The sequence below is a fragment of the Mus caroli genome, unplaced genomic scaffold (assembly GCF_978045245.1).
Source record: "Mus caroli unplaced genomic scaffold, Mus_caroli_1 scaffold_12, whole genome shotgun sequence".
Lineage (NCBI taxonomy): Eukaryota > Metazoa > Chordata > Mammalia > Rodentia > Muridae > Mus > Mus caroli.
The window spans coordinates 26,481,358-26,505,271 of NW_028227267.1; the positions used below are offsets into that span (position 1 = coordinate 26,481,358).

At 44.4% G+C, this 23,914-nt stretch overlaps 1 protein-coding gene across 2 annotated transcripts in view; it reads left to right on the forward strand.

Moving 5' to 3' along the window:
- Window positions 1-23,914, forward strand: part of Frmpd2 (FERM and PDZ domain containing 2) — a 101,379-nt gene that overhangs the window by 43,950 nt on the left and 33,515 nt on the right. For both annotated transcript variants that reach the window (XM_085828920.1, XM_085828921.1), the window contains exons 13-20: window positions 554-709; window positions 3,935-4,120; window positions 7,525-7,681; window positions 11,532-11,736; window positions 16,560-16,654; window positions 19,283-19,429; window positions 20,573-20,680; window positions 20,780-20,896. In XM_085828920.1, the coding sequence (XP_085685046.1) occupies window positions 554-709; window positions 3,935-4,120; window positions 7,525-7,681; window positions 11,532-11,736; window positions 16,560-16,654; window positions 19,283-19,429; window positions 20,573-20,680; window positions 20,780-20,896 (1,171 nt within the window). The remainder of the gene's footprint in view (window positions 1-553; window positions 710-3,934; window positions 4,121-7,524; window positions 7,682-11,531; window positions 11,737-16,559; window positions 16,655-19,282; window positions 19,430-20,572; window positions 20,681-20,779; window positions 20,897-23,914) is intronic.

The following is a 23,914-nucleotide window of genomic DNA, read 5'->3' on the forward strand; positions in this document are numbered from 1 at the left end:
CCTTCTTCAGGATAAATAGCGTCAAAGCTTGGGGACAATGGCTGGCAAGTGGTACCTCCAGGTCAGGGGAGATGGAATCAGAAATATGGAAGTAGGGTAAACTCCACACTACCCACTCCTGTCTTACTCATTTTGCAGTGGACCTGGAGATGGTGCCTTCATGAACTGCACTATACTCTGTTTGTCCCCAAGTCTGGGTTGAGGGAACCCAGTACTAGGCACTAAATAACATGGGCCATCTAGTCTCTTCTGAGGGGCTGGAGCCTCAGTTTCCTAAGATTCAGATCTGGGGGAGGTTGAGGTGAGGGGTGGAGATGGGGAAGAGGGACCTGGTCTCCCCAGGCATGGTTCTATATAGAGATTATGTCATAGCAGAGACTTCCTTGTCGTTTAACCCCACTTCTGATATAGAACCCAACACTATGTCCCAGAGGCACCTCAAAGGGTGCCTTGTCCCTGACTACTGGGGCTGTGGTTTCACACACATTTCTCTTCCATTCTGAACTGCCTAAAAGGCCCCCTGGCTAATCTTTCCTCTGCATGTTCTTCCCAGCAGGTGGAGGGCAAAGCATACTTCCGAATTCAAGATTACATCCCGGCAAGGCTTATTGAGAGGATGACAGCAATCCGGGTCCAAGTAGAAGTCTCAGAAATGCACCGGCTCAGTTCTGCGCCATGGGGAGAGGATGCTGAGCTGGAGTTCTTGGAGGTGAGGCCTCTGGGGTCTTGAGAGAGGTATTGATGTCAGGAAATGTAAGCAGTGGCTCTCTCTGCAGCCATCTCTGGGGACCAGAGGGGACCTGAGCAACATGGAGAGCTTTTGGTAATAGGTGGCATTAGAAATGACCCCTCAAAGGGATAGGATCTATTGGTGTAGCTGGGTGTCATGAGGCCTAGCTTTGACCTTAGAGGGGCATTCATGGCACTTCCCTGTGGGCAGGGAGACCTCACAGATGAGACAGAGGATGGCTGAGGTAGAGAACGAGGCTAGGAGCTGGGCAGAGCTATCGGGAGATTCCCTGTGTGCAGCCTTCTGGGCCCCTGTCAGCACAGCTGTATTGGGTGTAGCTCCCTTCTGTTCATCTCCTCTCTCCTCACCTTAAAGCCATAACACTTCCATCTCACACACTGGAGAGTACCAGGACCATGACCACTTTGCTCCCTCCACTGTCTCCCATCACTGCTGGCCAGGTGCTGTGGGGCATGGAGACAAGGCCCCTGTGTTCCTATCACTGGTGGGTCCCAGGTCTCAGGATGACAACTGTGTATCTGGGGTAGGCACACTGTGATGGATGATCAGAGAGACTAGGACCAATGCCGGTGAGCGGTGAAATGAGACAGGAGTAGCCTCTTTGCAGGACCATGAGCATTGGACATATGAATAGGGAGGATCCTCTAAAAAAAGGTTCATGTAGCTAGACCTTCAGACTTGGGGAATAGTCTTTCAAAAGGACATGCCAGGGTGTGTACATGTGTCTGTATCTAAGCCTTCTAACTTAGGGCAAAATATTCTCTCCATGTGTTTGTTTGTTTTGCCTTTAAGAAGAGAAGTGATTGAGAGAAACACTGGAAAAGCAGGGTTTTGCCTTTTCTTTTTGACCAGTCACCTAGGAAGATGAGCCCAACACCTAATACGGGGGCAGCGTCTAAGTCCCACCAGAAACACTCCCTAAATTCCCTAGTCCAGCCTCATACATGTTCCCTGTCAAGAACATTCCTTTGGTGAGGATCACATGGAGACCTCAAAGCCATCAGACAATGAGCAGCCATGAGCTGGAGAACTGAGCTGAGATCAAGGACTTCACCCTGCAGGTCACGACTGTGGGGTGAATGTGCTTGCAGCCTGTGCAGGGCTGAGCTTCATGTGAGGGCTCGGTCTCATTCTCCCTCCACTTGTAGATAGATCCATGAAAAGTGACTATAAAAATAGCTACCATCTTACAAGCCTAAGGCTGAAGGGTTTTTTTTTTTCTCCCTAGCTTCACAAAAAACATTGGGTAGATTTCAATCATTTGCATGCAATGTTCATTCATGTTGAGACACACACAGGCTCCTACTCTTTCCTTTGGTGGCCTGACATAGTGATTAACTCATAGGCTGCCTGTTCTCCATACAGAGTGTGGAAAACAATGAGCTTTGCACCCATGTGAAGCATCCGTATCACAGTTTGAGTTTGTCAGTCTTCTCCCAAATATGAAGAAAGCATTTCCCTGCCACGACACCTCAGAGAATGAACACACTTGCATTTCGATATAGTCACACTTCTATATGCATTTTTATATGTATGTATGCATTTAAAATTGGCATATATTACTTAAGTACTTCTATGTATTCATATAACCCTGCATTGCAAAAGAATTGAAAATGTACTTTGAGTCAACACATACTCTCCCTCAGCACTATATTCTGTGCCTTTTAAATAGTTTCATTATGCAATACTGAAATTAGTATTTTTCTGTACCTATCATTGGCTGTATTTCTGTTTCATTTATTAGGGGCAGAATCTCCTATGTGGGGTCACGCCAGTGTTGGCAGTGCTCAGTTTAACCACTGAGGCTACATACTGTGGAGGCATCTTGTAACCCTCCTAGGTATTTCTTGTCCCTCTAACCAGGATGTCAATACCAGCAGTACCCCAGAGCCACAGAGTCTAACACATGGCTGCTGAGCCACAGAGAGTCACTAGATAGTTAATTATAGCTCCTCTATGCTCTTCTCTTCATAAAAAAGAGGAAATTATTCCCAGGTGGCTGCCTGAGGCTTGGTTCACGGATGCTGTACTCCGCCAATTCATTTCCTCCCACTGGCAGCAGACTTGGCAGCAGCCCAGTGTGGGCACTGTTACACACCACCCTCAGTCTGGCAGATCCACAGCTGTGGGAGTGTGTGAATCCCTGAACAACCTGTTCAAGGTTAGCCCACTGTTTTCCAGGCGTCCTGAGTGCTTGAACTGTCCCCACTCAGCTAGGGATTGGGACTGAGATGTTTTATGTAGAAACAATGTTGGAATCACATTGGTTACATCCTGTGGTTTTTCTACTCAGCATCTAATGAGTAATGGATGCATCCCCAGGTGCTGCATGTGTTTTGTTCTTCAGTGCCTGGGAGGTTGCAGGACAGCAAGGGACAGTTAGGGTGGCTTGGTTCCAATCTCACTTTGTTCTCTTCTGCTGGGGGGAGCAGGGGACTATGGTAGAAGGGTTGAGGAAGGGCACCGTGGGAGACAGGAGACAGATACAGTGTTTTACTTTTAACAGATTGAAGATGTCCTAGAAAACATTATGTATATTTATCTATGTTCCTAGTCTTTAGGGATGCTCTGAATTTTAGTTGTTGAGAGTGAATTCTTGGAATCAAGCAGACTCTTCTATTCAGATCCCCATTCCTGCCTCCAAGGAATTTAGACTTATTACTTGGATCAATTGAATGATTTGTCTCTCAGATATAGGAGAATTTATTTCTGATATTTTTCTCTAAGCTTACTAAACTAAAAGCTGGAACATCCTACCCACTAGCAGTAAATTGTTCTGTTATGTGTAGTACAAAGAAATTGAAGCTATTGCTCTTAAATCGAACCACATAAATATGGCCGCATCCATATTTTGACTTGGAGATGTTCCAAAAGAGTCTGAATCCTAAGAAACACCTGTTCACCATCTTTATATCCTAGTGTCCTAGATTAAAGAAATGTGTCTCAGATGCTCTTCCAGGGATTCCGCAAATGAAGAATTCTTTAGGTTCAAAGAGAAAAAAAGAAGGAAAAATGTCATCATATCCATGGTGTAGTTATATTCCAGAATAAGAAAGAATTGTCTAGCTGAATCCCTCTTCACCTTGATTAGCAATGATGGACCTTTTTCACACAAGGGGTCAAGGGTCATGATTTTGAACTGGTGACCTCACAGGTCCTAAATTGGCCTTTTCTTCCCTCCAGATTGTTCAGCAACTTCCAGAATATGGAGTCCTGGTTCATCGTGTTTCCCCAGAGAAGAAGAGGCCAGAAGGGAAAATGGCCTTGGGGGTCTGCACCAAAGGCATCATTGTCTATGAAGTGAGAGGCAGCCGCAGAATCGCAACAACCCAGTTTCCATGGAGAGAAACTGGGATGATTTCAACTCATGTGAGTGAAGCTTAGATGATAGCCACCCATGCCTCCCTTTCTCTTGATCTGTGACCATTTTAAGTAGTAGTGCTACATAAATTTCTCTTGATGTATTCACATACAGCCTGTGTTCTGGTTCATGGATATATTTGGGAGGATCAAATACTTAAGCAGATGGGGGTTGGGCGATCCCCAGGAAGCCTTTATTTTTCCCTCATGCTACCCCTTGCTGGCTTGCTTTTAGTCTCTATAAATGACCTATAGCCTCAAGTGCTACATTTTTCTCCATGCGCTCTCCCTAACCCAGGGGAGTCCATCTGTGCCCAAAGCAGGGACAAGAGGAATCTGAAGGAAAAAATGAAGTGAGGTAAACAGGAGTCTGCAAGGTTTTGAAGCACCTGCCCTGGGGATTTGTGCCTCCTTTGCACACAGTACTCATGTGCCTGGTGTGTCTCAGATGGACTGTAGGTACCCTGGCAGACGGTGTTGGATGGCCACTGAAATGTTAAAATGTGCAAACCTCCCTGAACATCCAACTCGCTGTGTATTTAAAGTCATATGAGAAGCTCCCTTTCACTGTTTAGTTCCTGAATTTAGTTTGTATTAACTTGGTACTAGGCCCTGGTAGCTGACTGTCCCTGCTTGTCACAGGGGTCATCCAGGTCAGTATGTCACAATGATCCACTAATGACTCATTTGAAGACAAAGTTCTTTGCTCAGACACATTTTGTCTTTCTTCTATTTCCCTTTCTCTTATTGTTTTCATTTTTCTCCTTGTTAGATCATTATTTTTATTATCTGATGTAAACATTTCCTAGGTAAACTGCTTCAGAATGTTTCTTTTATGTTTTTTTTTAATCTTGTTTTTTGAAGTTAACATTGTCAGTGTCTGATATGCAATACAATTTCCTAATAAATTATCATGTATATTTAGGAAAATAAAGCTTACATAAAATATGTAATAATTAGCATATTTTGAGGTCATTAAACTGACCCATGCATGTATTGTCAGGATATTGATATTTTTTCACCAAACTTTAATATAAACAATGTTTATATTCATGATTTTTGGAGCATTAATTATTTTTAATTTAACTGAAAGATATTTAAAAAATTCAAATTATTGAACCGAATCCAACACTATTATATTATTCACTTTATTGCATGTTTAACTAAGCAAAGATTTAACTGAGATTTGTCTAAATGCAGATTCTCTAGTAATTTTGAAACATGGAAAATTTTGAGGCCATGAAGTTCAACAGTCCCCTTAAGCATATATATATACATATATATACACACATATATATGTATATATGTATATATATACATATATATGTATATATATATGCATGCATGCATATGTACATACATACATACGTTTCATTTTACAAGTATTTGTTTTTCATTACCAGGACAAACAATTTTTTAAAAAATTAAATCCAGGAAGTCATCAAGCTCATGAGCTCAAAGAAACTATTTAATTAAGATTAACTAGGATTTCCATCCCCTAATGATCAATTTCTTCCTTGGCATGCATGGACGATTATGCTGTAAAGCCATCACGTGATATAATTTCACCAGATGCTCATGGGCAGTTAAACATCTTACAGAGAAACTGACTCTTCATGCTTCTGCAAGCCCCAAGTAGTGAGCTCTGAGAAATCTAAGAACAGAGAGATCAGCCCAGGAAGCCTCAGTTTTTGCAGTAATAGCTGGAGCCAGGATGCTTCAGGCTCACCCCTTTCATCTTTTCACCCTGCAGGGAGGTAGCCAAAGGAATGTGGATGCCTTTTCAAAAAGTACAGTCCCTGGGTACCATAACATCTATGCATTCTTGATTTATTCAATCAAAAATCATCCCTTTTAGACCAAGGAGACTGATGGTGTTGATAGCTGTAGTGTTTTCCAACATTACCTCTAATCTTTAGAGATAAAGGCACAGAGCAGAACAGACTATACAAGACTCTAACGTGGTTCTCTTTAAGCAAAATAATACAAAGTTGCAAATAGAAGCTATCTCATGAAAGGGGATGTTATTTAGAATAAGAAAAGAAGCTCCCAAAGATACAAATTTTAAAAGCCAGAGGATATACTTTTTAAATAATGTAAATGCCAGAAAAACCACTTCATTAAATAACTTCTTGACAAAGCCTGAATGGTTTCTTATTTCAGATTTTGCATGGCATATTCTTTCCTTTAGTTTTTCCCCCCTCATGACAACATTTTACAATACTTTATCAAGAGAGAATAGAAGTACAGTTTAACAGATCTTTTAGTATGGCTGAGGCAGGATAGGTCAAGTGTGCAGTTTGTACAAGAAAAGTCTTGCTCACTGTAGTGTAAGTTTCTGTGCTACAAATGCAGACCGAGTGTGAGTGTGTGTTTCCCCCTTTTCACATTTGTTTGAGAATAGCTATTAGATTTTATTTTTATTTGATTGACTGGTTAATCGATTGAGGCAGGGTCTCATTATGCAGCCCTGGTTGGAGTAGAGATCCATCTGCCAATACCTCCTGAGTGTTGGGATTAAAGGAGCGTGTTGCTATTCCCAGCATGCGTTGCATCCTGAGGACTCTTGATCTGTTCCTAGACTTTAGGATTTCTAGATCATGTTTAAAGATAATGATTCCCCATTCTGCAGCCACGAAGAGAAGATGTCACAGAAGGAATAAGAACAAGTGAAAGTTTATTACAGAAAAGAAGGGCGGACCTGCCATAGGCAGAGGATCGGGAACAAAGATGCAAGCTGCATTTCGTGGAGAAGCCTTTCTGTTCTTTCCCAGGCAAGGGAGGAGGCTTCCAGTGCGTATGCGCTACTTGGCATGCGGCTCAAAACACTCCTATATTTTTGTTCTATCTCTCCATTGGGGGAGCGCTCACTATGCTAATGTATTATAATAAGGCATAAGGAGGCTCTGGGTCAGTACCATCAGTTTCCTTGCTGCCTTGGTGGGTGGCTGGTCCTGAATACAGCTCAGAGTTTCTTTGCTTGCTTATTACAGTGCAGCTGCCTGCCTGTTTTCTGCTGACTCCCTGCCCCATCAGAGCAAGAATTTTGGAGCTTGGAGCATGTACAATAAAAACAGTGGGAATGCTTGCCCACCATTTTACAATAAACTTGTGAGGACCCAGTGTTCCCTGACCCATTTCACATTCTTTCTGTCCAGCACACTCCTTGACAATAGCAATGATATGAACATTTGTCCCACAAATGAAGGAGGAGAATAAGAAGAAGGACTTTCTTTAGCCATTGCCTAAGAAAAGAAATTGAGCCTTTGTTGCCAGTCATTACCTGCCCTGCATTTCCAGAAGTGTGCTGCTATCGAGTTGGGGAGCTGATCGTTTACTGCTGCTCACACACGGGTACTTCAAGGGATAGGTAAATATGATCAGGGTTCTAAGTCTACGCTTGCTTCCTCCAGAGAAAAAAGCTCACCATCACCAGCAGCACCACTGGGAAAAAGTATACCTTTGTCACCGATTCATCCAAGACCTGTAAATACTTGCTGGGCCTCTGCTCTTCCCAGCATTGGTTTAATGCACAGACAGGCTCTAAGCATCCTTCCCATCGTTTTACTGGTGAGTATGTACTATATTAGCAACACGCAAGTGGACAGGTTTTCTCTTTCACAGAACTGCAAATGACACTACGACAAACTGATACAGTCTTCTCAGAATGCAACTGTAATCTCTCTCTCTCTCTCTGCCTCTTTTCCCCCCCTCTCTGTTTCCTCCCTCCCTCTGTCCATCAATATAACTTTGTAGAAGCTGAAAGGAGGTTTATATCCTTTGAACTCACAATTTGACTGCAGATATTTGTCCTAAGAAGGTAGCAAATACAGGAGTTGATGGCGAGTGGAGCTGTCCATAACATGGTGCTGAGAGAGGAAGGGCAACAGAGACCTTGCTGCACTGCAAGGGAACAGCTCCACCCTTCAGTAGGGGGTGGGGCATACCACTCATAGTCTTGAGCAGCCAAATGGTAGCAGGAGCAACCTAGAAACAAAATCTTATTTTATTTAGGTTTTGGTGATTTATTTTTAAATTTGAATGGATAGCTTATGTGTATTCATGTAGTTAATATTTCCATGTTATAAAACTAGAAAAAATACAGAAATAAATAAAACCTAAATCTTAATACCTTAAGGAATTACACATGTGAGCATGGCTATTTTCTTAATATTTATCAATATTAAACTTTACCAATGAGCTTGTATTACTGATGTAGTTAAGAAAGAGATTAATGGCTAAGGTGAGGCCATACAATCACACGACACTACTTAGTGTTTATTGACTCTGTGCTATGGAGCCATTGGCTACTTCTCTTCCTCCTTTTCCTCATGATAATCTCTTCAAAAATGACCTCATTTTGGACCTGGAGAGATTCGGGTCTGGAGAGATAACTCAGTGGTTAAGAGCATTGGCTGCTCTATCAAGGACATGGATTTGATGTCCAGTGTCAACATGGCACCTTATGACAGTCTGTAACTCTAGTTCCAGGGGATCCCAAGCCCTTTTCTGGACTCCATGGGCACCAGACATGCAAGTTGTAGACAGATAGTCATGAAGGAAAAGCACCCACCTTAAGCCCCATATATACACACATGAAAATTTCATTTATGACCACAGCATAGGCACTGTTCTCTCAAACTCCACTAGTTAAGTCAGCCTATGAGGCTAGAAGCAGCACTACTGTGAGGAGCAACAGGGTGTAGAGAAATGAAACCCTGTATCAGCTGCTTGATGCTGGGGCTTCCAGACCCCAGAGCCCATCTGCTTTCCCCTCTTCTTCCCTTCACCATTTTCCTAGTGGAGCCTTGAATGCCTGAGACTTCTGAGTGCTGACCTCATCCTCATCATGCTTGTTCTTGATGTCTAAATGTATTTCTTCTGTTTATAAAAGGGAACAGTTAGCTACAATGATGCACTGAGAACCCCTGAGCTACTAAGGATGCAGAATCTCAGGGCCTGCCCCACAGCTATTGAACTAGAACCTGTGTGCAACAGAACCTAAATGACTTCAACCCGAGTACAAAACAGAGAGGCCCTGGCTAATGAAGAAACCTCAGGTGTCCCTTAGATTCAGCTGAGTGCCACTTACTGGCTGTGTGGCTTTGGGAGATCACATCCCCTCTCTGAATCTTGGTGTCATCATTAGGCCACACTGAGCCTCTCAGGTCTGTGCTATGCACCAGTAGGCAGCATGTCATGTTTCTAACTCACTGCCCAGTGCTCCGTGGGCTGTGGCAATGGTGACAGTGGCTTCCACCTATGGGCTTTGTTTCTGCGCCAGACAATATACACAAAGGTTTAGGTGCCAGTCCCTGGCCTGAATGAACTGGAGAACAGGATCAGAGCTTTCAGAAACAGAGCCAAACCCAGGGAAGAAAAGGAACTCATGATCTAAACCAGCAGAAACCTGTAACTGTGCCCCCTGAAACATGGGGTGCTGGCTTCAGAAGAGTTCCAGGGATCTAGAGATCATTAATGCAAATTAATTGTACCTGACGTATCTGCTGCTGCTGCTGAGATACTGTGTGTAAACACTACCGATACTGTTCTTATTGCCTGGTTTCAGCAACCATTTATGTCGCTGAATGTTTATACAGACACTTGGAGCTCACCTGTGAAACTGGTCCTTCAAGCCTACTTTTACTCTTAGTACACTGTTTTTTCAAGCTTCAAACTCTCTCATCTCAGGAGTTTTCAGGGCTCTAACATTTCATTTACATTAAAAGGATCCACTTAAACAGTCCCCTTTGCCTTTTAAGAATCTCTGTGAGAAACTTTCTGCAGATACCATTTCTACCTCCACCCCTGTGCCTGTGTGCGTGTGTGTGTGCACATGTGTGTGTATGCACATGTGAGTATGTATGCACATGTGTGTACATACATATGGAAGCCAGAGGACCAGCTCAAGTGTCTGCCCTCAGGAGCTGTCTACCATTCCTTTTGAGATAAGATCTCCAACAGACAAGCTGAGGCTGCTGATTGGAGAATGTTATTGAGCCAGTGAGTCTCAGGGATCCGTCTATCTCCTTCATCCCTGCCCCAGCACTGGGATCAAAAGCAGGCGCCTCTGTGCCTGACTTTTCTCTGTCAATTCTGAGGCTCAAACTCAGGTCCTGGTGCTTGCAAGACTGAGACCCCCCCCACCCCCCCATGCCAGACATCAGTTTCAATGCTGCCTGGAGTGGGCTCGAAGTCTTTAATCAGCCCTCTTTGCGGGCGGGTCTTGGGCTTTGGGGTGTGCGTGGTCTTTCTCTGAGCCTTTGCTTACAGGACTACTCTTCTGCTGTCCAGGGTCTCACGCCAGTGACGTTCCCCTTAGTTCAGGATGCTTCTTGGGTGTTTGGGATGCTGTAACTAACCTGGGCTTGAGCCCTTCAACATCCAGACACAGTTAGATGTTCATCAGCTGCATTCCTGACACATCACAGTTATCTTCTGAATTGCCCAGTGGACAGTGGCAGTGGACAGACACTGCCCTCTCAGAATGCCAGTGTCTTTGGGACATTCTTGGCAACAGAAAGATGCAGTTTTGACCAAGGCCTTGTTAAAGTAAGAGATCTTTTAGTGAAGTCTCATTTTTGTCTGAGTAATACAAAGAGTGGAGTGTGGCATTCCTCATGACCACAGCCTCATTTTCAGTGTCTTGCCAGAGTCTTTTCTTAAGCCTTCTGAGAAGGGAGAAAGGATTGAAGCCGAGGGCCAGCACTTTATTTATTTATTTATTTATTTATTTATTTATTTATTTATTTATTTATTTATTGGTTTTTCGAGACAGGGTTTTTCTGTGTAGCTCTGGCTGGAACTTATTCTGTAGACCAGGCTGGACTCGAACTCAGAAATCTACCTGCCTCTGCCTCCCAAGTGCTGGGATTAAAGGCGTGCACCACCACTGCAAGGCCAAGGGCCAGCACTTCTATTGTGTTCTTATAGGATCTGGCAGGAGACTCTGACTTCTGGGGCAAAGTAAGCTATGTTGATACCAAAGATTGTATTACACAGGGAGAGCCTGATTTGGGTTGCCAGGTGCTTTGTTACAGGGCTGTTTGCAAGGGCAGACCTGTGAGGATAAATGCAGAACGAGCTGTGACAGCTAATTTTGTCTAGGCCCTGCTGGAGCGTCGAGTTGCACAAGTTAGAACTGGTTCCTGGCTCCCAGTCTACCCGCTCAGAGACCATCTCATCTCTCTTCCTAGGTTTCCAGAGCATCTTTTATTAATAAGTACTTATGAGAAGAACTTGCATTTGGGGGCTAGGCACAATAACTCCCCAAGTTAGCAGGGGACAGTTTTTAAGTCTCTCAGTGCAGAAAAAGAGCTGGGAGAGAGAGAGAAAAGACTAATCATGGTCAGGAGTGTGTTACTGTATCAAGAGCAACAGTGAAGCCAATGTCATCTCATGTCTTTTCCCCCCAATTCAGGTCAGGATAAGTTTGCACAAATAGCCAGCTTGAGTTCTGCACACCAGACACAGGCCAAACCTATCACTTGGATTCAGAAACTGTCCTGCTCAGAAAATGAGTTGTGTGTACCCAGGTTGCAGGATGCCACAGGAGGCCAACTGGGCACATCCATGGAGAACAAGCAAGGTTTCAAGGAGCCTGGGATGGAGAGAATCGGAAGCAGGTAGGCTTCATCTTTCTTCAGAGCCCAGGCCACCAGGCATGTGGTGCAGTGGGCCCAGCTGTACCTGGAGCTTTAAAGTCTGTGGACTTTAATGCCTAAGAACATGGATGTTCACTGGGTTGCTATTAACGAGATCCAAAGATGGACCATAGGCCACTGTTTAAGCTGACTGCCCTAGGTCTGGATGCTACTCTCATGTTCTTCTGTTCAGATCTTCTTGTAGAGAGAGAACTCCTGGTGACAGGAAGCTGAAGAAGGTAAAATTAGCAAATGCCAGTAATCACTGCTGGGCTATCATAAGCAATGAGTTATTATAAGCCATGGGCTATCATAAGCCAGGTACAGAGGAGTGTGGTGGTGCACACCTTTAATCCCAGCATTCAGGAGGCAGAGGCAGGCAGATTTCTGAGTTTGAGGTCAGCCTGGTCTACAAAGTGAGTTCCAGGACAGCCAGGGCTATACAGAGAAACCCTGTCTTGAAAAAACAAAACAAAACAAAAAACATAAGCCAGGTACTGCTCTGGGCATCTGTTCCCCAGCTGACTTAACCCATACAATGCTGTGAAGTTGTTTGTATTATCTTTCCCCATTTTCCAGAAGGGGAAACTCAAGGGCTAAGACGCAAACACAGCAGCTTGTGCCGGAGATCATACTTAACCCCTGACCTGCCGCACCTCTCCAGCCCCACAGCTCATCATCCAAATTCAAATGTGAATGCAGAGAGCTCCTAATGCGGGGTTCCAATGTAAAACAATGATCCATACATTTAAAAATAGCCTAGAACTTGGATCACGCTTACAAGTCAATTACATAAATAGCACAGATTTCCAGGCTGCTTACTGTGGAGGGGGTGGCAGGATCTGCTATGGAGGGAGCTGAGTTATACATCTGCTTTAGCAGGAGCAAACAGATGATTCATTTGAACTAAAATATGCACATATACACAGACACCTTAAAGTAATGCTTAGGAATTATTGACCAATTCTGCCGATGCAGACACACCTCTCTATGCAGTGCAAACGTCAATCCATATGGAGGAAGCAAACCTCACTGTGAGTCTCCATGACAAAGTGCCCCAGGAACAGCGAAGCAGGCTGGCAGCCATCCTATTATTCTGCTTCCCAGCTTCATGGCTTAGGAAAGGAGGCAGATCTCCGCTTTGTGTGCTATTGAGGGCATGATGGTCTTCAGAGAGTGCCCCCTTAATTACGGTGGCTAGGATACTCCATGCTGGAACCCTCAGCCTCCTTTGCAGCCTCAGGCCCTTTCCACACAGTGGCTCCATTGAGGGTCTGCACTGCTGCTCTGAGCTCTGAGGACCTGGAAGAGCTTGCCAGTGGCCATACCACGTATTCCAGAGCCAGCACGTCCTCACTTCTGCCATCATTCCTGGGCTCATACAGATCAAAGGGAATAGAAAGGGGCCTCCTTTCAATGTGTGAGTGTCAGTGGGTTTGGGGCCATCTTTTACCATATATATATATATATATATATATATATATATATATATATATATATAAATGTAAAGAAAAACAGAAAATGCAGAAGAAGGCCAGAGTGCTGGCTCTCTGTTGCTATAACAAAATCCTTCAGGCAATAAACTTAAAAGGAGGTAAGGACAATACTGGCTCACAGTTTTCAGTCCATAGTCAACTGGCCTTACTGATTTGGGACCAGTTGCATGCCATGGCAGGAGTATGTATGTGATAAAAGAAGCTTTTGGTGGGTATGGGAGAAAGGATAGCGAGAGAAAGGAAGCAGGGTTCTACTACCTCATTCCTCTAAAGGTCTCTGCTCATGTTTGGATATAAAGTGTCTTCCAAAAAGGTTCCTATACTGGAAGCTTGGTTACTGCCTGGCAATGTGAATATGGGAAATGCTGGAAACTATAAGGTGTGTGATTTAGGTAGAAGCATGTCCTTAGGAGTATATTGTCCCTTGTTCTGTCAGTCCAACTGGAGTAGTTTCTTTAGCATCTACTACATGCCTGTCCTGTCCTGGGTAGGTGCTGTGGATTCAGTATTTGCAGAAAAGACATGGTCCATGCCTCCTGGTGCTCACAGATAGGCAGAAATGGCAGCCCAGATCTTGTGGGAAAGAGCGGGTCTTGCTGATGGCATGCAGGCTAGAGTCAGAGTGGGAATGACAGGCAGCCTGTGGCATTGACCCTAAGGGGACCCTCATCACCCATGCCATTCATAGAAGTTATTTACACAGAGCTTCTGAGTACAGAGATGCTGTCCACTTGCCTCTGGTCACTCCTCTGAAGCCTTTTCCTGACTGCCTGGCAAGGGGCTGGCTTCTCTGCTGCTGCACTGGCTCCATCTAAGACAGCTTCTCCCTGTGTGTGCCCGTCCTGACAAGCACATGCTCTCATCCGTCTGCTCTAAGCTCAGAGACTCCCAAGAATAGCAATGCACCAGTTGTATCCTCAGCTCTGAAGCCAGAATGTGGAAGTTTTCAGTAAATGGATTTTGAGAGGTTGGCATTTTAATAATAAGAAGAAGGAAAAAAAAACACTCTTGAGGTAAAATACACAAGGCATAAAATCATAACCATTTTATGCTTTCTATTTGGTTGTTTCTAAGGCAGTGGAATTGGATACATTTAAATTGTTGTTGGGCCTCACCACCCTTCTGGGGACTCCTCATCTGCCCATGTAGAAACCACCTTTCGTCAGCACTCCCTCCCACCTAAACCTAACCTGCTACCCAGTTCTTAGCTCCCACTATCTATTTTATTTCTGTGAATATGACTCCTCATATAATAACTGACTTATACCATTGCCCTTCTGAGACCAACAGTAGGTTTTGGGGAATTTTTAACAATTGAGAGATGGTTTCCTGGGTGGGCCAGATCACAGGAGCCACAGAAACCCAGGCCAGATAAGCAAGCCCTTGCTGTTCTTCAGCACCACTGAATTCCCAGGCCTCGTTCTGGTCCTCCTTGGGCGCTGGGATTTTTCCTTTTCTTGAGCCTGTTTGACTGCCAATGTCTCTCCCTGTGTGCTTGGTTTTGAAAGACTGATGCCCTCCAAACTCCCAAAGGACTGGCCCATCTCTGACTCATACCCCCTTGGTTCTTTGCTGGTTTAGGGCTGACCCCTAGTGGGTTTTAGTCAAATTGGGTTGCATTTTCTTCAAGGCCAGAGTCAAGGGGAATGAGGCTCCTCCCAACTTGGAAAGAGTTGCTTTGGTCTGCCTCCCAAAATTGGGGACCCCGAGAGGGTCCATGGGCAGCTAGCTGCCTGCACCAGAATCCCTTCCTGATGTCCAGGTATGTAACCAGTGTGGTAAGGATATCAGGGACAGGCTAAGTAGCAACACTTTGGTGGTTGGCTGCGCTGGAGGCCTGCTGCTGGCTGTTCCCAAGATCCGAGCACCCACATATTGGTGTCAGTTTTTCTTAGGGTTTTACTGCTGTGAACAGACACTACGATCAAGGCAAGTCTTATAAAGGACAACATTTAATTGGGGCTGGCTTACAGGCTCAGCGGTTCAGTCCATTATCATCAAGGTGGGAGCATGGCAGCATCCAGACAGGCATGATGCAGAAGGAGCTGAGAGTTCTACATCTTCATCTGAAAGCTGCTAATGGAATACTGGCTTCCAGTCTGCTTGGATGAGGGTCTTCAAGCCCACACCCACAGTGACACACCTACTCCAACAGGGCCACACCTTCTAATAGTGCCACTCCCTGGACTGAGCAGTAAACTATTCTTACCTTCTGCACTCTGCTTCTTTCTGGGTGTGTTTTTGAGGTGGCCCTGGATCACTTGATTCATTACCAGTGTACTATCTAGAACAGACTTTGCTTACTGGAATATTATACACACCAGTCTGTTTTCTGTTGCTATTTAAACAATAATAAGGCTGGGTACCTTAAGGGAGAGAAGGGTTTAGGTAGCTCACATTGTTGGAATCCGAACAGCACGGTGCTGGTTCTGCTGCACCTTCCACTCCCACTCTCAGTCCTAGCTGCTTTATCTCATGGCAGATGTCTTCGTAGAGATGGATGTTAGAGAGACTCAGTGGAAAGCCAGGCCAGGAAGTCAGGCCAGTCTTGCTCTTTCAGAACAACTATTTCAGAGAACTAACTGGGGTCCCACAGGAACTAATAAATACCTTCCAAAGAGGGAATCCATAGTGATCTAATCATACCCCACTGAGCCACTCTTCTTAAAAATCCAACCATCTCCCAATATCACCTTCTGGAGAGCCAATCTTTCAACAGTTGAACGTCAACCCTTGGGGGATAAAGTACATCTGAAACATGCCACAGCACATGTAGCCAGTTGAATGCCTGCCCAAAAACTCCCTAAGTGTCAGGGTGGGGGTGGGGGCATCCAACTCATCTGTACTGACAGATGGCTGAGTATGCAGTCCTCAAGGGACACAACTTATGTGCGGTTGCCTGGCCCTTCTAGAGACTTTTTAGCTGAAAGCAAGCACAAACAATAAAACATCAGGCAAGCCAAGCATAGCTGTCCAGCTTGGGTTGGGAGACCTTCACAAGCCTGGGAAATTAGAAGATCATTCTTCCTTTATGGCAGAGGAAATGGAAGATGCTGGAACAGCTGCATATGCAAACTAAGGTGGACAGTAGAGGTTTGTGTGATGTGTGGGTGACTATAACGAGCCTCTGGGACAGAGACCCTAAGGATGCTTCTGTTGTCCTCCTCACTAGACCAGCCTGTGGGGGAGTCGGTCTAGGGAATCTGCTGAATTTCTGGCCACAAAGCTGCCTTCTCCAGGCCACACTAAGAAAGGGCCAATAAGTTCCTCCAGGGAGCACCCATTTTACCCTTTCATCTTTCCCCTCAGCCCGTACCCTGGCGGAGAGCAGCTGCACAGCATCGGTTTGAACCAGAAGCCAGCTCAGACTGCCTTCGGAACAGCTGGTCACAGCATGTGTGCAGGTGCGGACCGAACCCTGGCCAGGTGCAGGGAAGGGAGTCTCACATGTGCCACTTCTTTGCAAACTGCTTTGGTTTGTTTTCCAAAGAAAGTTCACAATCATGTCGCTTTAAAAATTATTCTTAAAACTTCTTGGATTTGAGAAGCCCTCTTGTAGGCAACATCTGGTCTTGGGTGGCCCATGAACCTAGAAGGTGATGGTTTTGGGGGAGGTGGTTCCCAAAGTTCTGGTCCAGTCTGGGGAGCAGCAGCTCTGTTGCTTCTCATGGGTCCATAGTAGCTCCCCATGCTCCCCTGAGAGCATGCACATGGAGGGCAGTGTGGTTTGTTCCACAAGGTCCCAGTCAAAAATGAAGTCAGAGATTCTATAACTAAGGAAAGTACTAGTACTTAAAGAATGCTGAGCCTGGAAGCCAGATCTAGATACTGCCACATATCTCTACTGTTATTTAAACTGTGCCTGCTAGGCTCAGAAATGGACCCTTGGGGAGGAAAGATGTGGATTGATTGTGATGGTCAGTCACTAGCAGGACTCCAGCTTTCTAGAAACAACTTTAGGGTTCTGCTTTGGGCCTCTTCCAGACACAAGATTGGGAGGTACTCCAGGACCCACAGGCTAGGCTGTCAACCCCTGTACATTGGTGACTAGTAGAGACTCCTGTTAGCTTTCCTTTATTAGAAAAAAAATTCTGAGATGAGTCAATTTATAAAGAGGAAAGGTGGGAAGGTAGAGGCAGGAGGATCTCTGTGAGTTCAAGGCAAGCCTGGTTTATATATCAAGTTCTGGCCTGGCCAGGGCTACATTGTAAGACCCTGTCTTACATCAAAAACAAAAGAGAGGAAAGGTTTATTTTTACCAGTAATTTCAGAGGTCTCCATCCTGGTTGTTGGGCCCTGTTGCTTTGGGCTTGTGATGGCAGGGTTTATCAAAGTAGGAGTGGATGATAACAAGGTCTGTTCACTCCATGAGAGTTAGGAGGCAGAAAAACAGAGAGACGGAGACTGCTGGTGAATATCCTGTTCAAGACCATACATGTAATGACTCAGTCTCAATATAGCTTTAAGGCTCTCATCCCAAATGTTGTACTATGTCCAATAGCACCACACAGTGTTTATGAAGCTCTCAACCCATGGTCTTTTTGGAGACATTCAAAATCAAAGCCATTGCAAGACTTGGGGCGGTGCGGGGGAGGGGGGACTGTTGTCTCATCTCTGCATTTTAGTTCCAGTTGTCACCAGCAGGAAATATAGCCCCCACTTACTCTCTCAAGGCCAGAACAGGAAAAAAGAAGTTAGGTGAACATGGTCACACATGGGCCTTGAATGCAGAGGTGGTGTGAGTCTGAAGCCAGTGTTGGATTCATAGTGAGTTGGAGGTCAGTCTGAGCTGCATTGAGATTACAGGTGCTGGAGGTTTAACTCAGGGGTGGAACTCTTGCCTAGATTCCATCTTTCCAAGGACCAGTCTTGGCTTGGAGAGGGGTTCCTGAGAGAATGAGTGTCTGGAAGTGGTAAAACAAATGACGTGAAGTCGAATTGTGGGTTACAAGCTGATTGCCTATGTTTTGCTAGAGACAGCTTTTCAGATTGCTCTTCTCAAAACAGCTCTCTCTTGCTGTTCTAAAAACTCTCTGGATAACTCATCTCTTGCAGATCAAAAGCCTGGTCTTTTATTTACATATTAATTCAGTTATTACCCCAGGTTCCCTTTTCATCCCATGACCCAAGCCCCTTGGTTCTTAGAAAGAGACAGCAAACATATTAAAAAAAATATTGCCAAAGAATTTAGAGATCTGCCTATCTTGGTTAAGCACAGATGATAAGCTGCCCTGGAATTACCATTCCTACCACTCCTGGGCCCAGACCTAAACTCCCCTTGTCCCAGGCTGACCTAGAACTCAGGAATCTGCCTGCCTTTGTAAGCATAAACAAAAATCTTAGGTGGGTGGGATCTTGCCCTGCAATCACCACTCTCTACACTTATTTATCTCCTTCCTTTGTATCTTTCTGACAGGCTGGTTCCAAGTGCAGCTGCCTCTGTTCCTTTAGATCTGCGAAGCTCCTTATACAACTCATCCTTAAATTTTGCATAGTTGAGAAATGATATAGTTTTGAACTCATGGTTTTAGAGTTATTTCCCACAGCCTTAAAGGCTGCCTGAAAGTCTCAGCATTTACCATTTTGCTGAAACATTAGCCACACCCTCACCTCCAGGACTTGTGCTGTCTCTGATTATCATGGAGCCATTAACCTTCACCAGAGAGGACATTCCTCTGGAGGAACATATGGAACTTATGCCCACAGTAACTGTGGACACTCATGAAGGCCCATACCCATGCCCTTCTGACTCTGTGTCAGTGGTGGGAACCATGTCAGGCCATCCCTGCCATGCCCAAGCATGACTTGGCACCATCTCTAGCACCAGGATACAGGGGTTGGGTAGGGTGACAATCACACAGAAAATGGATATCATTGACCACTCTGCCATGGTCTTTGCTCTTGCTGTCAAATCTTGACAAACAGTGGCTCAGTTGTGGTCCAGTGGTATTTGTGCTCAGTGATCTGTTCCCAGGTTGACAAGAGATTTGCAGTGAGCTACTCTCATTTCTCTGCATGTGTATTTTTGTTAGGTTCCAACTGCTTGGGCAGGCGAACCCAGATCTGCTGCTTTGATTCTGTCTCAGGGTCACAGAACAGCAAAAGGAAGGGCTTTTTTGGAGAACCCAACCAAGACATCGTGTGTGTGATGTTGAAGCGGGATCCAGTTCATGGCTTTGGTAAGAGGGCTTCTATGGGTGAGCCCCCTGTTCTGCTTAGCACAGGGAGAATAGGCACCATTCTTCTCTTTGTTTTTCTCCACTCTCCCAACCAGCACACTTCTCTCCTATCTTGCATTTTTCAATAATTCTTTCCATTTTTCCTTTCTTTTAATGCCTCAAAAAACCTACTAAGATTTTTGGGACAAAGGATTCTTTGTAAACACTGATGTATTTTCAGGATGCATCTAAGCACAACATCACCATCCCCCAATACACACACACACACACACACACACACAAACACACACACACAAATCTTATACCAACCTTTCTCCAGTATAAGTAGGTTCTTAATAATGTAGAGGAGTAGGCAATCTTTCTCATCTTCAATTATTAATCACAATTTAAAATTCTTAAACTGTGTAAAAAAAAAAAGATATGGAAACAGTATTTGGTTAGAACTCATCTTCCCTAGGACTAGGGGATGGCTCAATTGATAAAACACTTGTCATACAAACGTGAAGCCAGAGCTCAGATCCCCAGTACCCATATAAAAGAGTTGGGTGTATGTAGTGTTGTGCCTGTAATCCTGGCACTTGGGAAGCTGAGACAGGCCTTCTACCAGCAAGCTGGCTAGTTAGACTGAATCAGGGAGCTTTGCATTCAGTGAGAGACTGCTTCAATAAATAATGTGGAAGTCCTGAAGCCCACATGATACCTCATAACCATAACTGCAGTCTCAGGGGATCTGGTACCTTCTTCTGGCCTCCACAAGGCATTACACACACGGCACAGAGACATACATGCAAATAAAGCACCCATAAACATATAAGAAGGAATGTATGAAGTAATAATCAAAGTGGAGAGGAATCAAGGAATACCTCCTACATACAACTCTGGGCTCTACATGCACATGCACATGCATGCATGTGAACCTGCACACATGTGAAACACAACACACAGATGGATGTGGGCAACCCCAACCTATGTCACAAAACCAGCTTGTGTTGGTGGGCTGCATTTCTAGCTTTAGCTAGGGTGTTAGTGGGGAACAGTCTGCTTTTCCCTGGCATCTCACTAAGGTGAAGTTATCAGCACTTGGTAGCTGTGAGAGCCACAAAGTCATTATCGCTTTATCCTTAAATGCCATCTTGATTACAGGTTTTGTCATTAACGAAGGAGAAGATGCAGAGCAAACAAGGCCCGGCATTTTCATATCTTCCCTTATACCTGGGGGACCAGCAGAAAGAGCTAAAAAGATCAAACCAGGTACACCCTAAATTAAATTGCCTGAGATGTTTTAAGTTACTATCTTTCTTATCCTTGCTGGGGCTATTGAACTAATTCATTCTCTCTCTCTCTCTCCAGGAGGAAAGATACTAGCCTTGAATCACATTAGCCTGGAGGGCTTCACATTCAGCATGGCTGTCAGAATGATCCAGAATTCTCCTGACGACATGGAATTAATAATTTCTCAGCCAAAAGGTTCGTTTCATCTTACTTCTGGTGATGAAACCGTTTCCTTTGTATCACCATGAGCTTTGCACACAAAGCTCTATGTAGCTTTCCTGTGTAGCTCTCTGTAAGCATGGCCATGGCTTGTAAGCAGGCAGCACAGTGGCATAAATCAGTATGCTCTTCCATGGCAGGGGCAGAGCACGGTCCCACGATTGCATGTGTCTCTGAAAGGCAGCAGCCTCCTTGCTAGGTATGGCTGGATGCACTCATTGCGTTTATGTTTCTGCCCACCGTTGTCACATGACAGGGAGGGAATTCTATTTTTTTTAATTAATTTATTTACTTTACATCACATTCATAGCCTTCCCTCCCTCCTCTCTTCCCAGTTCCTCCCTCTCACCTCACCTCACCGGCATCCTCAGGGAGGGAATTCTTATTGACACTCAAGTTCAAGATTTCTACAGCTGTGTTCAGGTGAAGCAGTTATGTAGGCATCTGGAAAAGAGAGTATACTTGTCCTCAGGCTGCTTCTACACCACAAACACAGTATTCTTACTGCATAGCAACAGATCAACTCCTAAAGGCCCAAAGTCTTAGTTGGAAAAGGTTGTTTTCTTCATCTTTTGACTTAAAGAACAACAGTTAAGAAACAAATGCATAAAGAACAATATGTGGGATGGATATAAACTCAGGCTCATTTCTAAGTGTAGAAATTACACCTGCTCTTTGAAATCCAGTCTCACACTTGCACAAACTGTCACCAAGTAGCTTTCTATTACCCTTACTGCAGGTAGTGGCACTAGGGTCTTTCACAATGTCTCAGGGACCAGCCCCAGTACTCCCATCATTGGTCTCAAGATCACTGTCTCTCTGGAATGTTACAGCCCCAACACCTCTTTCTGAGGCAAGTCAGTAATGTTCATATCCCTTCACATTCTCCACCTTGAGGGCATTCAGTTCACTTCTTATGTTGTCAGGAAATGAACCAGATGGGGAAATCACAATTCAGTGTAGTCCAAGGACAGCCTATGATAATGGTCAAGAAATTGGTATTCAAAATCTAAGGCACATTGACCAGTTTTGCATTAGAGTTCCAGACAATGGATGCATTCTCTGTCTGGGAGTTATATACCATCTCTAAGTGGTGGCCCAGTTCCTTTGAGAACACAACTTTGCCACAGTTGCCATTCTTCTGGGCTGATCCATTGTTGGGGGAAAAGACATCCAGTGATGATCTCCTGTTAAGGCAGGTCTTCTAGACTGGACATTAGGAGCCAGCAGCTAACAGCCATCATGAGCAGCTATTGCTATCTGAGTTATAATCAGCTGCAGAAGGTCAGGCAGGGTTCTCTAGAGGAATGGAGCCAATAGAATGAATATGTATTGCAGAAAGGGATTAAAAAAATAGACTGGCTTAAATGATGCTGAATGGGTAGCTCTATATGGGTGTCTGCTCTGGAGAGGCTGAGTCCAGTAGCTGCTTCATTCACAAGACTGGATGACTCAGCTATCCCATGTGGTGTTGAGAGCCTCAAAGATTCCTGGGAAACTGCTGGTCTTCAGTTCACACTGCAGGGCTAAGGGTAGATATTCAGAAACAGCAGAAGATCCAGCAAGTGAGCTGTGCTACTTGCAAGATCAGAAGGTGCTGCCCACTCCGAGGAAAGGCTTGCCTCTCAGTTCATCATTCCTGGAAATGCCCTCACTGACCTGATACATCTCTTAGCTGATGATAGATCCTATCAAGCTGCCAATCACAATTAACCACCATGACTCTTAGCTTATGCTTCTGATACAAAGGGCAGAGTTGGATACTCTGGCTTTTTGGATCTAAAGTCCCATCTTCTGTTCTCATGAGGACATGGAAGAAAGTAGATTGATGTTTGCAATACTGCCCAAAGGATAATGACAGTGAACTGAGGAAAATGATCAGGACCATGGCCTTAGAGACTGGACAGTACTCTCCCCACTCACTTGATAGCAAAGAGTCTTATATTTGGATTACTCAAGACCACATTTTTTTAAATCAAACATGAGCAAGTGCACTTACTTCCCTGGGTGCTAGTAAGCTGCATCACAGCTGTAAGTCTACCCGTGTTCCCACCTCCTCCTGGTCTCAAGAAACTATAATACTCATCTTTCTCCAACACACATCTGCTGAGCTATTAATATTAGTGCATTAACAGAAAATAAAATGCTGATGTATATAAGTCAATCTATGTGTGTGTGAGAGAATATACACACATTTTTATATATACACATAAAATCCACAGTCTATGAACAGTCTGTTTCACTAATTCTACTGACATATTTTAGATATAAAGAAATCAAAGGTCAGATATGTTAATCACCTTACTCCAGGGTCTGATCACTTATCCACATCTCATGCTTTGTGATTTACTCTATGCCAGTTGGAAGAAGCAGGAGTTCATGGCCAGCTTTCACTTAGAGGAGTCCAGAGCCTGGTGTCACCAAGTATACCCCAAGGACATGATATGTTGGTCTTGGTATCATATAGCTTTGCTGAAAGTCAGGGTTAAGAGAAGCCACACATGTTGAGCATGGGATATGGGACAAACTAGTTCACCCTTTCAATTTAATTAATTAATTAATTAATTAATTAATTATCTGATTCTAATTAAACTGAGATGACAATTTCCTGGTAGCCAGTTGCAAAGAAGGAAAGAACTCATCACCCTCCCCTCCCTTCCCTCCCTTTCTCTTCCTCTTCCCTCTCCTTTCTTTTCCTATATCATTTTTCTTCTCTTCCCCCATCCTAATTACACAAACAACAGGAGCTTAACACAAAAGAGCTGACATTCTTCAATATCCCTGCTCCCATGATTTCATAACTGGGTCACACAAGTGACTTCTATTTATGTTTCTGATCACATCTAGAACATTTCCTTTCTCTACTCTAGATGCAACATTCTCTCGGAAAGGCTGACTTGATAGCATACTCTGCAACTATAAAAGTTCTCTGCATCACTCAAGGAAAAGTCTGTGTCTCATGTGGGATGCTACTGATCTTCCAGCCTCTCCAAA